The 13,551-nt window shown below is 40.6% G+C and overlaps 2 protein-coding genes across 6 annotated transcripts in view; one reads left to right on the top strand and one right to left on the bottom strand.

Annotated features, from left to right (window-relative positions):
- The window catches only part of nell1.S (neural EGFL like 1 S homeolog), a 328,272-nt gene that overhangs the window by 205,718 nt on the left and 109,003 nt on the right, over positions 1-13,551 (top strand). For all 5 annotated transcript variants that reach the window (XM_041591299.1, XM_018260318.2, XM_041591298.1 and 2 more), the window contains 1 exon segment: positions 5,481-5,606. In XM_041591299.1, coding sequence (XP_041447233.1) covers positions 5,481-5,606 — 126 coding nt within the window.
- On the bottom strand, positions 698-3,178 carry LOC121393193. The gene has a single exon (XM_041561015.1). It carries the CDS (start codon positions 2,526-2,528, stop codon positions 1,398-1,400), a length of 1,131 nt encoding a protein of 376 aa, XP_041416949.1. The 5' UTR covers positions 2,529-3,178; the 3' UTR covers positions 698-1,397.

The following is a 13,551-nucleotide window of genomic DNA, read 5'->3' as shown; positions in this document are numbered from 1 at the left end:
AGTGATAGGATTATTGAGACCTAAATGATGTAACACTCACAAATATTTTAAATTTGGGATACTGTGAGTTGAATTTTAACCTAATTACACAAACACTCACAGTTGTTCATATTCATAATGTATAACCCTTCAGCCAGTTATGAGCCCACACCCCAACTTTTAGAGGTTTAATATCCAGCTTATTGCGCTGCTTTGTCTGTGCCCCACTTACCACCTGACCCTGCTCCACCCAGGTCTGGGCTGGATCCCATTTTAGGCCTCTACTTTTAACAAACCATGGTCTTTGCACTTTGGTGTTTGCAACACCCAACACATTTCTGCTTACCACAGTTTTCATATTAAAGAGACCACACAGGGAAAACATTTTATTATTTTAGGGTAGGGTGTAAATGTCTGTGGCACATTTTATTAATCAGCATAGCTGGAAAGAGCACCTCATTTCAGCAATAGGTGTGTATGTAATGCCAATACTGGCCTCAGGAAATTCAGAAGATACACTACACTAAAGTGTGCAGCACTATCTTGGGCAAATCACTAGTGAGATGTTTCTCGCCTTTGTCTCAGTATTTCCATATCAGTTTCATGCCTGATTATCACAACCCAACAAAACAGAAATTAGCATTATTATCAGAAGAGAGATCATTTCGGACAGACCCCACACAAGAGTTATTTAACAACAAAAGAACAACACAAGAAGTAAACTGCTGTCTCTCGCAGATCTTTTATGTAAATAACACCATGCATATCAATGTAAGACACTTGTACATTTGCATTTGCTGAAGGCTCTGGTAACTTTTAACATGTAGACTGTATATTAGAGTGTTTTTCTTTTTGTTTTTTTTAAAAACACCCCACCTTGCAAACTGCAAATAATTACAAACTATAAATACAAACAGACAAACTTTGGAAAAATAAAAACTTTAAAAAAAAAAAAATATAGAGTGAATACTGCTTTGATCCGGAACACATAACACGTATTGAAGTAATCAAGCAGCATGCAGTCTATGTAAAAAATGTTCATAACCTGTTGCTGCTGAAACAAGAGTAAAACAAAAATGTCACTCAGGCAAAAATACACCAAAAATAAAATTTAAAATATGCCTCAGTGCTCTTTACTCTTCTGTAGACTAAAGCAGCAACCATTTTCAAAACTCCACAGTGCAGGCAATTCTAACTAATAAAAACAAAAATATTTTAGAATTTGGTAAACCTGACTGTACCATATCAATTTAGAGGCTTTTCCTTAAGTACAAAAAGTAAAAGAAAAAAACAAATAGGTAAGGTCCTCTATAACTCCTTTTTTTTTCCTGAGATAAAAGGGGGAAGGGAATTATTTGGAAATTCTTCTTTTTGTGAACTGCCATCCTGTTACCTGGAAAACAAACTCATAGAAGACATTAGCACCGATTTACATCATCTTTTGTTCTTTTCATTTTAGAAATCTCTATCTTGAGACTCTCCAATTCATTGTTAAATTTTCCCCATGCATTTTTCAGACTTGAGTTCTCTTCACTCAGCCTTTCATTTTGAGTTTTAAGAACATCGTAGGGAATCCATGTATTCCAACTATTGCTTTTATTTTTGAATCCCCACCTAGAGGACTTCCAACTTTCATTTGCATTGTACCCATTTTTATGATTGTTCGTGTTGTAAAACTGCATGGTACAATTTCTTGCTATGTGCCCAACTCTGGAACACGCATAGCATCTAAACACTTTCTTTTGTGTACATTTTTTATCTGTACTGTACACACTTTGTTTCTCAGGGTGAGTAGCCTTTATGGCAAACACCCTTTCACTGCCAGGCTGCTTCCTGGGTTGAATAGGTTTGTAAACCTGAACTTTACGAACATCCTGCTTTTGTCCCGCAGTCTTATTTTCTGTACATTTTAATGTCACTATAGGAGGCTTGGCCTGTCTATAACAATCCACATTTAGCATTTTACTTTTGACTGCTAATTCACAATTCATATTGCTGTCTCTTATGCATTTCACATCAGTTACATTTCTATCATTTTTAGCAGTGTTCTCTACTTTAACTGCAGAAACTAAACAATCTCTTGCTCCTAATTGAGCCTTTAACTGTTTAATCTCAGATTTGCAATTTGAATGATCAGCCCCTGCTTCTCTGAAGGTTGCAACCAAACTTTCTGCATCCCTCAGCCTTTGTTTGAGCTGCTCATTCTCTATGCAAACCTGCTTGTACTCTGCAGTTGTTTGCTGGTTGCTAACATTAATAGCAGCAGCATTTTCTACAGAAAATTTTAGAGAATCTACTAAAACATTTAAACAATGAACCTTTTCTTCAAGATTCCCTTTTTGCACAGATAAAATTTTATACTGCTCTGCTATCCAACAGGCAGCATAAACCAGTGCACCTTTACCCTTTGATTTAGACAGAGATTTGTCATGAATTGCCCTGGCAACATAATCTTGAGCCTTAGCCCATGGATCTGGAGATCCTTGCATACATTTAACAATCTGTCCTGAGCATTTGACCATGGCCATCTTTTTAGCTAAAACCTCCATGATTATTTTAACAACAATTAAAACAACACAAAACAATCAATTAATTTACTACACAATATTACACACTCATAAATATGGATTAAATGCCATGCATTGAACTCCTACACTGGATCGCCATTTGTAAGTTTCTATGTATATTATATCATTAATAATAATATCAATATACCTCAACCCACTTACTAGGGTTTCTGGTTCTTTTGAGCAAGCAGACAATGAATCCACACCAATGAGCGTACAGTAAAGTGATGTATTGTAAAATAAATCAATTGATTGTTCTACATAAATGATTACACTTAGACTAAACAAAAATTACAATATTTACAGTTACACATTACACAAGTCTACATAGTTGTTACCAAAAAGGCAGGGGAATAGAGTTCGGCTTCATCTCTGCCTTCCCCTCTGGTCTTCATTCCTCACATGTCTTGTCCCAGGCTCCTCTGGCTTCTCCAGCTCTCTAGCTGCCTCCTCTCAGCTGCCCAGCTCCCTCTCTGCTGCCCAGCTCCTTCACATCTCTGCTCATGTTCTTTTATCCTGGGTTCTCACCTGCCCCCACAGAAACCCTCCCAACTGCCAAGATGCTGTGATAAACCCCCAACTTGCCTACATCCTGTTGAGCAAGTTTTCTCACATACACAATCAGTTTTATGGTCCCCACAGCAGACATAGGCCTTAGTAGTCACAGGAAAACCTTTGTTATGATAATCAGGGCTTCATGTAAGTTCCCTGAACAACATCTTTCATATTAAATAACAAAATCAAGATGGCAATTTCTTACAACAAGGTTACAGATATATAGAAACATTGGGGTAACAGTCACCCTGCTATAGTTCCAGGGGTACCCAGGGCACAAATCAGTGGAGTAACTAGATGCTACTGGGCCCCACAGCAAATTAATTTTAGGGCCCCCAACATTTCCAGAGGTTGTCCTGTTTTACCAATATATATTGACATTTCTCATTAATTAGGGCCTCATAGGCCCCCTATACCTCCTGGGCCCCCCTGCAGCCGCAGGGTCTGCTTCCTCTGTAGTTACGCCCCTGGCACAAATAAGCACTCACCCCAAATCTCCCCTGACTGGCCTTAAGATGGTATCTCAGGGGTATCTAGAAAAAAGAACTTTCCCTAAACCTACAAACAAGGGTCAGCAAACAATGGGGAAAGGGGGATCAATGTCTATTTGATATGCTCTTTGTCCCTCGCCTTTGAAATATCAGTGACTGAGCGTTAGGGTGCTAAGTCATACTCATCACTGCTATATCTCTCCGTACAAGTCCATGGGCACCTCTATTCTTAACCAGTGCTTAAATTTCATCTCCAGAAAATTTTATAGCACTCTAATTGCCTGGAAAGTGAAAGATTTAGTCTGTCGCTGAACTTGCAGAATGCGCTTGTCATCATCACCATTTATTGAGAACTTAGTTACATATTGGAAACATTTTATTGGATTGATGAGCTCTGCTCCCCGGCTACAAAGGAAAAGAACAAAAAAGAGGGGGGGTAATCGCAATGTTTTCATCTGCATTTCATTTTTCAGCGATGCACAGAGTCCTTCAAAATGCCACAGCGAACGGTTGCCTATAGTACGGGGATTCTGGATCAATTATAGGAGTCGCTGGCCGCCATTTGTCATGCCATGATAGCATCAATGTGGCTTTGAAAGACTAAGCGAGTCAATATTACAGGACGCAGATAGGACACAGACGGCGTACGGGGATTGGAGATTAAAAAATAAAACAAGAGAAATATGTGTGGTTTTCGAGAGGCGTTGGGGGAGGGGGGAATATGGGGATAGAGACAAGTATGTTAATGTAATTGCACAGGATATTGTCATCAGTTTCCAAAAAGAAATCATTTGCTTCTTTCCCGACCCATTAGATAAATCAGATACAAGCGCCGGGCAACTAAATGTAAGAGTATCTATTTCTAACAGAGTATTCTGTCCCAGTGGCTGCACAGATCCTATCTGATCCCCATTGGAAGCAGCAGTCCTGCCCTGCTTTATGGCAGCTGAGATTCTAGCCATCTGTATAATAGAACATTCTGTCCCAGTGGCTGCAAAGATCCTATTTGATCTTCATTGTAAGCAGCAGTCCTGTCCTGCTTTATGGCAGCTGAGATTCTAGCTCTAGAAACAACTTTTAATGAGTAAACATCTGTGTGACAGGCTGAAGGATTACTGGGTGGGATTTTCAGGGTCTATTCTGCATTCCACCCTTGTATCCTTCTGCAAAATTGTTCTTGCAGTTTCATTAACATGGGAGTGATAGCGCCGGGGTTTAATAGGATAACACGGTGAGGAACTGGAAATCCCTGCAGTATATTTAATTGTGGCTTTGAGGAGTTGCACTTGCCTGTTCCTTTATAAAAGGGAATTATAATAATTAGATTTTTATGATTTTATTTGCACTTAATTTAACCTTTAATTTTTTAGACTTACTTTTTCCTTTTTCATTAGTCTGCGTGTAATTGTACTGTGCTTAAATGGGAAGTTTATATGAGATTTAACTTTTTAGTTTTGTATACAGTAGATATTTGCCATTGGGCAGTTGCTGTGGTAAAAGGGTCCCTGACAACCAGCAATCTGTCTAAATTAAAGGCTGAACAATAAGTTAGGGCCCTTACTCTCAGCCCTTAAATAGTAAAGGTGGGGTAATGCAATAAAATCTGCAAACTTTGCACCAGGTCTGGTACCCATAGCAACCAATCACATGCTATTGACACCAGTGCTCAGTAAAGGCCACCAGCGAATTTGTTGCTATGGGTTTCTAGACCTGCTGCAAACGTTTCACCTTCTATTACATTATCCTCATAATGCAGCAAGAATGAGAGTGGGTACATTCAATTCTGTGCCGTGTTAGAGTGACTGCCCTGGACTTTAACACCATGCTATGTCTTGTTTTCCTTACTCCAGGAACTGAATGTTTATTAACTTGTGCTTTCTATTTGCAGATATTGATGAATGTGCAGCCAAGATGCATTACTGTCACGCTAATACCTTCTGTGTCAACTTACCGGGATCTTATCGTTGTGATTGTGTGTCGGGATACATTCGAGTCGATGATTTCTCTTGTACAGGTAACAGCAAAATGTCATCATACTTAGCATAGTTTTATGGCACCTCTCTGTACAGACTATGAGCAAATTTAGGGGCTGTTCCTGCTGAATTGTGCTTAGTACAGGGGAATACCTATGCTGCCATAATTGTATGGGATCTCTCTGTACAGGTTATGAGTAAACTTAGGGGACTGTTCCTGCTGAATTGTCCTTAGTACAGGGGAATACCTATGCTGCCATAGTTTTATGGGATCTCTGTGGAAAAACTCTGATTTCAAACTTTAATAAATCCACCCTAGAATGTGAGGGTTTTAGGACCCTGTGTCAGAGCTGGCATTGATTGGGTTAAATTAGAGAAGGAACAATAGAGAGACAGTTGGTTGAGTCTAAAGCTGCATTGGCCCCATGGAGCCCAAGACAATAGTGTTTCTAACTGCTCATTCATTGGCTCAAGAAGGCAGTTGATGGGCTCCATTTTATTATAGCAGATCCCCAACAAAGAGTCAGCAAGGTGAACCCCCTCTTATCCCCAGTGCACGCTAAGCTCTTTATTCCCATCACTTCCAGTCTTTTTGATTCACCAGGGGAGGAAATATCTCTGCCTGATTGAATATGATCCTTCTCTATTGTGTCTGTGCTGCACTTAACCTTCAATTAGTGGCAGCGCTGGGGAGAGATAAAGGTTTAAGTGGTTTCAGCCCCAAAGTGCCGGCCACTGACCTTTCTGCTCGCTCTTATGTCTGATTCATGGGGCCGTGTCACACGCTGGTCTCAGGTTAGGAGGCGGCTCGGATTGTGAACAGAGTGGTGTTAACTGGCATCTCGAAGGAGATTGATTTTAACAAAGGGAGGTGAACTATAACAAACACCTGAAACTGTAGATTTGTTCTAGAATTTGTATTTAGCTGCAAGAAATTCATGGGACGAAGGCAGGCCCCCATATTGCTACGTTTGTGACCTGGGCCCTGTGCAGGGGGGTCCCTTCCAACAAGTAGAATCCAATAATCTAAAAAATCACCTGTGCACTATTTGTGTTGACCTTAAACTCATGGTGGGGCCTTCCTGTAACCCCTGTCCCATCAGAGAGTGTGCCACCTCTTCGGTTTTGACACAAACAGTTCGGTTTTTCTAAGGCTTTTTCTCAACTTTCTGTTTGGTTTTCAACCTTGTGAAACCCGTACAATAATCTGGGCAATATATGAAAACCAATTAAATACCAAGATACTCACCCTGACATGGCTTCGTTATTATCAAGTGCAGTTAATTTCTTGCTACAGAAACAGAAGCAAATCAATCAAAAATAAGAAATCGTTTTTTTCTAAATGAGCATTGTTGTATTTCACAGGAGAACGGATTTCAGTATAATAGATCCCATACCTGTAGTTGAAGGATTGGTCTTACTCATGGTGCAGAATAGATAGAGGTAGGGTTACCAGCCATGTGGGTTTCAGCTGGACATCTCCGTTTGTCAAAGGGCTGTCCGGTCAAAACTTTCTCATTGAAAACATTGTGAAAACTGGACAGAAATCCGGCCAGTTGGAAAAAAGTGATGCAATAACCCTGACCCAGCATCATAACTCAATTGTGATGTCATCATGCCCACCCGAACATCACCGCTCAACCCCCAATGCTATCTGCCCTGCCTCCTTTGTTCGGGTTTATCCACCAGCAAAGGTGGCAATCCTAATTTTAGAACTCCCCTGCATTTGAAGGGTTAATGTTGACATCCCTTTCCCAGTGCTGTGTTTCTGAGCCTTCACAGGTGCGGGACACTGCCTCATTTCTGGATTGATACACCCAATGTGGTTGCACAGCCACAAACACCAGAAAACCCAGCAGGCAATACTCCACCTCCTGTTGAATGGGCCACTGAAATCTGTTGAAGTTCAACAAGCTGTGTTAAGTTTTATTAAGTTAATTGCTTTTGAAGGATGTCAGTATGTTGCAGACTTGGGAATAGACGGAGAAGACTGGGAAGCTAGTCTGTGTGTGAAATAAAGATGGTGAACTGATAACAGCCTGTCTGCATTACTGAGATATAACAGCAGTAACTCCAGTATTCCAGTAATGACACAGCGTCGGCTACTCATTCCTTTCCTTTACAGGTATTTGCATGCATATGACTGGAAGCTGCCATGTTGCTCCTTATACAATAAAACAATGGTCTCTGGAGCAATGTGCAGGCCAGATGGGTACAAAGCTAAATCCAAACTCTGCTGAGAACTGCAATATCCCACCCAAGGGTAGAACCTCTGCCTTAACTCACTTGGCACAACAGTGAATTCTGACTACTGAAGGACGCTGCCTGCACATCAATTCATTATGCTGCTGGCTGGTGCAAGGAGGCTTAGTACAAACATTTTACTGTCAGCTCAGCTTGGCTGCAGTCCCTTTAATTTTGACCCCCGCAGCCTCCTGTATACGCATTGGAAAGGGAATTCAGTTGCTAGGGTCAGTGACCCTGCCAACCACAACCCCGCTTGATTGTAAATCTTGTTGATTGCTTTTTATAGCTTATCCTTCTAATGACAAACTCATCATTCATTCTTAACTTTTCAACAATTGCTTTTTGCTACGGCGTGCCAGCTTAGCAACCTGTTTTGTAGGCAAGTCAACCCCAAACTGATGCAAAATAAATGATGAAACAAATTACTTTTGTCCCTTTCCACTTCCTTGCGAGGTCAGTTTAAGGCCCAGGAAGAGAATACTTTGGCCCTGAGATCTAGATCAGAAGGGCCCCATTGTAGGTGAAGAATAATGACATGGTAGGGAGATATATTCATTTATCAAAAAGTCACCCTCTTCCCCTCCCTAGTGTTGGGATCCAGGGAGTTGTAGTTTAGAAAAGCAGTGTATGAGTGATGAGTGCTATACAGGGGGTATCCACCTACCAAGTACTCCTCTAACCCAGAAAAATGGGTGTGTCTTTTGCACTTATATTCCCATCTGTGAGATGCCGGGAGTTTCCGTTCAACAGTCTAATGTGCTTTGTGCAACAGTGTGCCCCCTGCTGCTATTGCAACACTGGTTAAAGGGGTGGATCACCATTAAGTTAACTTTTAGTATGTTATAGAATGAGAAATTCTTTTCAATTGGTCTTCATTATTTGTTTTGTATAGTTTTAAAATTATTTGCCTTTTTCATCTGACCCTTTGCAGCTTCAAAATAGAGGTCACTGACCCCATCTAAAAAAACAAATGCTCTGTAAGGCTACAAAAGTATTGTTATTGCTTTTTTTTATTCGTCTTTCTATTCAGGCATCGCCTATTCATATTCCAATCTCCTATTCAAATCAGTGCATTGTTGCTAGGGTAATTTGGACACTAGCAACCAAATGGTTGAAATGGCAAACTGGAGAGCTGTTGAATAAAGAGCTAAATAATTCAAAAACCACGAATAATAAAAAATTAAAGCCAATTGTCTCAGAACATCATCCGCTACATCATACTAAGAGTTAATTCAAAGGGGAACAGCAGCTTTAAGAAATCCCTTTCATTTTCTGGGTGCATGTGTTTGTTTTTCAGCCTGAGCTGCTTTTCATCATTGATAATCTAGGAGTGCGTCCCTGTTGATACCAATGATATCTGAAAGGGGAATTTTCCCTTCCTTTTGTCTCCCGGATTAAAGTGACACAAAGGCAGTGGGGTAGGAATCTCTGTTTCTCCATGACCTTGGAATAGAAATGCATCCCGTGTGGCTGTTTTTCCATCAAAGAGCCGAGATACAAAGGCACCGCCGCAAAGCCCACAAGGATCTCAGCTTGATGCTGCAATGTCAAGTAGAAACAGAACTTTCTACTGGGCCCAAAGCAAATAAAGGCTCTGCCAGTCACAGCTTGGATTCAGAGGAAGCTACACCTGCTCAGTAAAGAAAACCTTTTTATGCTGATAGTGAAAACTCCTTTCCTTTAAACTCCTGGGCTCTGTAGTGTGTAAAGCCGATCTGCATTGCTGTAGCCGACTCCTGAGGCATCTCTGGAAGAGAGCAGGTGTCCTGATTTGATTTAATTATTGAACATAATTCAGTGGCATCTGCAGAAATAACAATTATATTGCCAGTTGGAAGGTCATTAATAAACAAATTGAATTTGGCCCATAACAGAACCTCGTTGTTCCTGCTGTGCCTCCCACCCCAGGCCTATTCAGTCACTAGCTGCCTGCTTGGATGCAGCCTTGAATTAACCAAGAAGCTGTTTGTTTTCAGCAAATGTCTCCTGCTAATTGTGCCTTGGGCAAAACCATTTTTGGAAAAGGGTGGAAATCCAAGGGAATTTGTCACAGAACTGTGAGGGGGGGGGGCACACAAATGGAGATAGTAGGAGAAAATGGAGACAATAGGGTAAGATGTAGACAGTAGGGCAATATGGAGACAGTAGAGCAAGATGGAGACAGTTGGACAAGATGGAGACAGTAGGGCAAGATGGAGATTGTAGGGCAAGATGGAGACAGTAGGGCAATATGGAGACAGCAGAGCAAGATGGAGACAGTAGGGCAAGATGCAGACAGTAGGAGAAAATAGAGACAGTAGGGAAAGATGGAGACAATAGGGCAAGATGGAGACAGTGGGGAAGATAGAGACATTATGACAAGATGGAGATTGTAGGGAAATATGGAAACATTATGACAAGATGGGAACAATAGGACAAGAGGTAAACAGTAGGGCAAGATGGAGACAGCAGAACATAATGGAGAGAATAGAGAAAGCTGGGCAAGATTGAGATAATTTGGCAAGATGGAGTTTGTAGTGCAAGACAGTCAAGGGCAACAGGTCAGCCCTTGTTTGCAGAAATTATTGAGGTTTGTGCAGACATTACTAATTTTGCCCTTCTCTGCCTACATGTTTTCTGATATATATCCCAGCTTCTTAAATATTTATATACAATGTTTAAAGTCAAAGGGATTAGAGCATTCGTTACTGCAGGTCATTTGCTTTTCAGATGAATTCAAATGAAATTATTAATCTTTCCCTGTACCATCCCTGTATGGCGGGAGGGGGTTACAGTAGCCATGTGGTCACAAAGCCAAATGCTACTTTCTGCTTATAGTCAAAATATTATGGTCCATTAAATGTGAGTTCTGACTGAATGGGATTGTGTTTGCTATAACTGTTAGGAGTGAAGGGCTGACCTTTGGGGATGTTGTTATGTTGTGCCATAACGGGGGGTTTAAGAATTAGTTTAAGCCCAACTGGCGTCTGTGAAGCTGCTGTTAAACCATAGTTTGCCCTGGGGCCTCAAAATTTTTAACAACTGGAGAGAGAGAAATAGAATTCAGTGAGAGGCAGATTGTCAACGTCTGATTTGACATTGTTCAGATTCGCACTGTTGGCTGCGTTCACATGAGCGATTTTCACCGTTCGTTTTGGTTAAATGTCACAATTTGTCAACTGGCAGTGCATTGGGCTGTTGCCTTGTTTACAGCTGTGACTACACAGGGAGTAAACACGAGATATCTGATTTAGACATTCAATTGATTCTAACCAAGCTGTCCAATCTGAAGGATAACATTGCTTGGATTACACCCTAAAATGGAGAGCAGCGTCTTTTCAAACTTAAAGGGTAACACCACCCAAAACCTTTTCTTTAGCATAATTAAAGAAAATGTAATTCTGATCTGCTTTCCAATATACTTTAATTAGAAATTTTCAGTGGTTTTAAAAATATTTGTAAATGGAATTGCTAATGAAAGAAGTGTCTGTCTGTCCATTTTTTCCCCCTCTAGCAAGACCTCTAACAGCCGGGTGCAACATTGTTTCAAGAGCACCGTCTGTCTGTGTGTTTACATTCTCTCCTCTCTCTCTGCGTGACTGCTTTTTTTTTTTTTTAAATTAAAGTCTTTTGGGAAGTTGCTCAGAATTACCTTTTATTTCATTATGCAACAATTAATTTTTGGTTGGCGGGGCCCTGCCTCCTTGGCAGCTGTGGGAGAAGAAGGTATTTAATCAGAAATTTTATATTTAAGCTAGAATATATCCCTAGTGCTAGAGTGTAGTGATGGGTGAATTTATTGGCCGGGCATGGATTTGCACGAATCTCCACACTTTGCCACCTGCAAACTGCTGCAAAAATTTGCCGCGGAAAAATTTTGTGCCACAAAAAAAAGTTGTGCATGTAAAATTTTTACTAAAATGCATTAGGACAGAAGAATCGTGTGTGTTTTATAATTGTTGCTCGCATAAAAATTGTGCATCAAAATTATTTTGACTCCCATTGACTTCAATGCGTTTCACAAATTTTTTCAAAGTTTCGAAATTTTTCGGGAAAGTGAAATGGACAAATTCGCAATCCTCCTTATCATAAAGCCTCAGGTACAAGGATCTGAGAGAGGGAGGGAGGAGAAAAGAAGACAACATTTTAAAGAAAACTGTATCTGATTTGATGTTTCTCATATCCCTTTTGACATAACCTAAGTGATCTTAACTGATTTTGTTGGATGTCGAATTGGCCTTTGCCTTCTGCTTCTTTGAAACCAACACAAAGCCTCAGATTAAGACGTCAAATGTCTGGGGTAAATCAATTTATACGGTCCATGTAAATTGATTGTGAAATCCCAAACAGTGCAATCCATCAGAAACAAACTACTTGAATTGAGGGTGCAACCCAAGCCTTAACATCCAACCAAATGGGACAGACTAAATTGCTTGCATTTATACGGATCAATCTGACCAGTCCCACTGCGTCGCTTTGAACATATCCGTAAAAACGTGCCCTATTGGAGTGGGGTTGGTTTGAGCCATTGGTAGGAATACAAAAAGATCCAATTTCATAAATTCCTGGAACGGAGGCTGCGAAAGCCTCTTAATCCTCTGTAGCAAGACTTAATTATCACGTATTTATTAGCATATCTCCCGAAAGGATCTTGTTGCCATAATAATGAATATAGGAAATCACAGGGAATGAATTGCAGATGAATATCTTTGCGTTTCTACGCAAAAGGGGGGGGGGGAAGGAACATTTTGTGAGTGTGTCTTTGGTTAATTGGAATTCAAGCAGAATTTTAAAAAGTAGAGTAAAGCATTTCAGCCTCTTAATTTGCTTTTGACACAGTTTTATATTAAAATTATTTCCACCTTTCCCTTTGCCCGGGATTTTGACTGGTTCAACTGTACAATCCTCCAATTAATTCCCTTTTTTTACGCTGGAGTTGACATGCGGAACCTGGGAGTGAGGCCTGACTTGGCAATTGAGATGTATTTTTTTTTGCTATTGAGATATTTGTTGGGGTTGATTTAGGTAAACACCTCCTTTAATGTAGGAAACAAGTAATTTAATAGCTCAATTAATATAACTGTAGGTCATCAATACAAAAGGGAACCTCCTACGAAAATGTCCCTGCTGTAGATTTATAGGAAACAAATCCACCTGTGCACTTATAGAAGTAAGTGAAGGCATTTAACTAGATTCTCCCTCCTCGCTTAACCCACTTTATTATAATAATGAGCTTGAGTTATGAGCGTATTGGCCAATGTATTGCGAAACCAGATGATATTTATTGGTTTGGTTTAAAATCCCACTTCCATAGGAAGCTATTATTACTGATTGATGGCCCAGGTTGACCAACCACTTGTATGAATGACTTGTAGGAATCTTACTCATCATAGAGAACTTGTTATCTCCTGGTTACAGAGGGAAGAATGAGGGGGGTAGTAATGCTTGGGTCGACAACTGGTTGTCTGACCCTAAACTGCTATCTTCCAACCAAGGCCCAACTTGAACCGCTCTCCCATCATCACTTATATACCTGCACCCGAAAGGCCCATCACCTGAGAGGGTAGGGCAGGAGGTTATATAAGTAAAAGATGGCAGGCAGTTGGAGGAAGGCCAACCAATTCTGGTGGACTGGGGGGACTTTGATGTCATGGGAGGGGTGGGGCATGGACAAAGGAAGTCCTGCCACCCCCCTTCTTCCCAGTGCCAATCACAGCCCTTCCATCCCACAGGTTAACCTACAATTCAAAGACTTACATT

Source organism: Xenopus laevis, chromosome 4S (assembly GCF_017654675.1).
Source record: "Xenopus laevis strain J_2021 chromosome 4S, Xenopus_laevis_v10.1, whole genome shotgun sequence".
NCBI lineage: Eukaryota > Metazoa > Chordata > Amphibia > Anura > Pipidae > Xenopus > Xenopus laevis.
The sequence above is the reverse complement of the archived record's forward strand: the minus strand, read 5'-3'. Positions and strand labels throughout refer to the sequence as shown.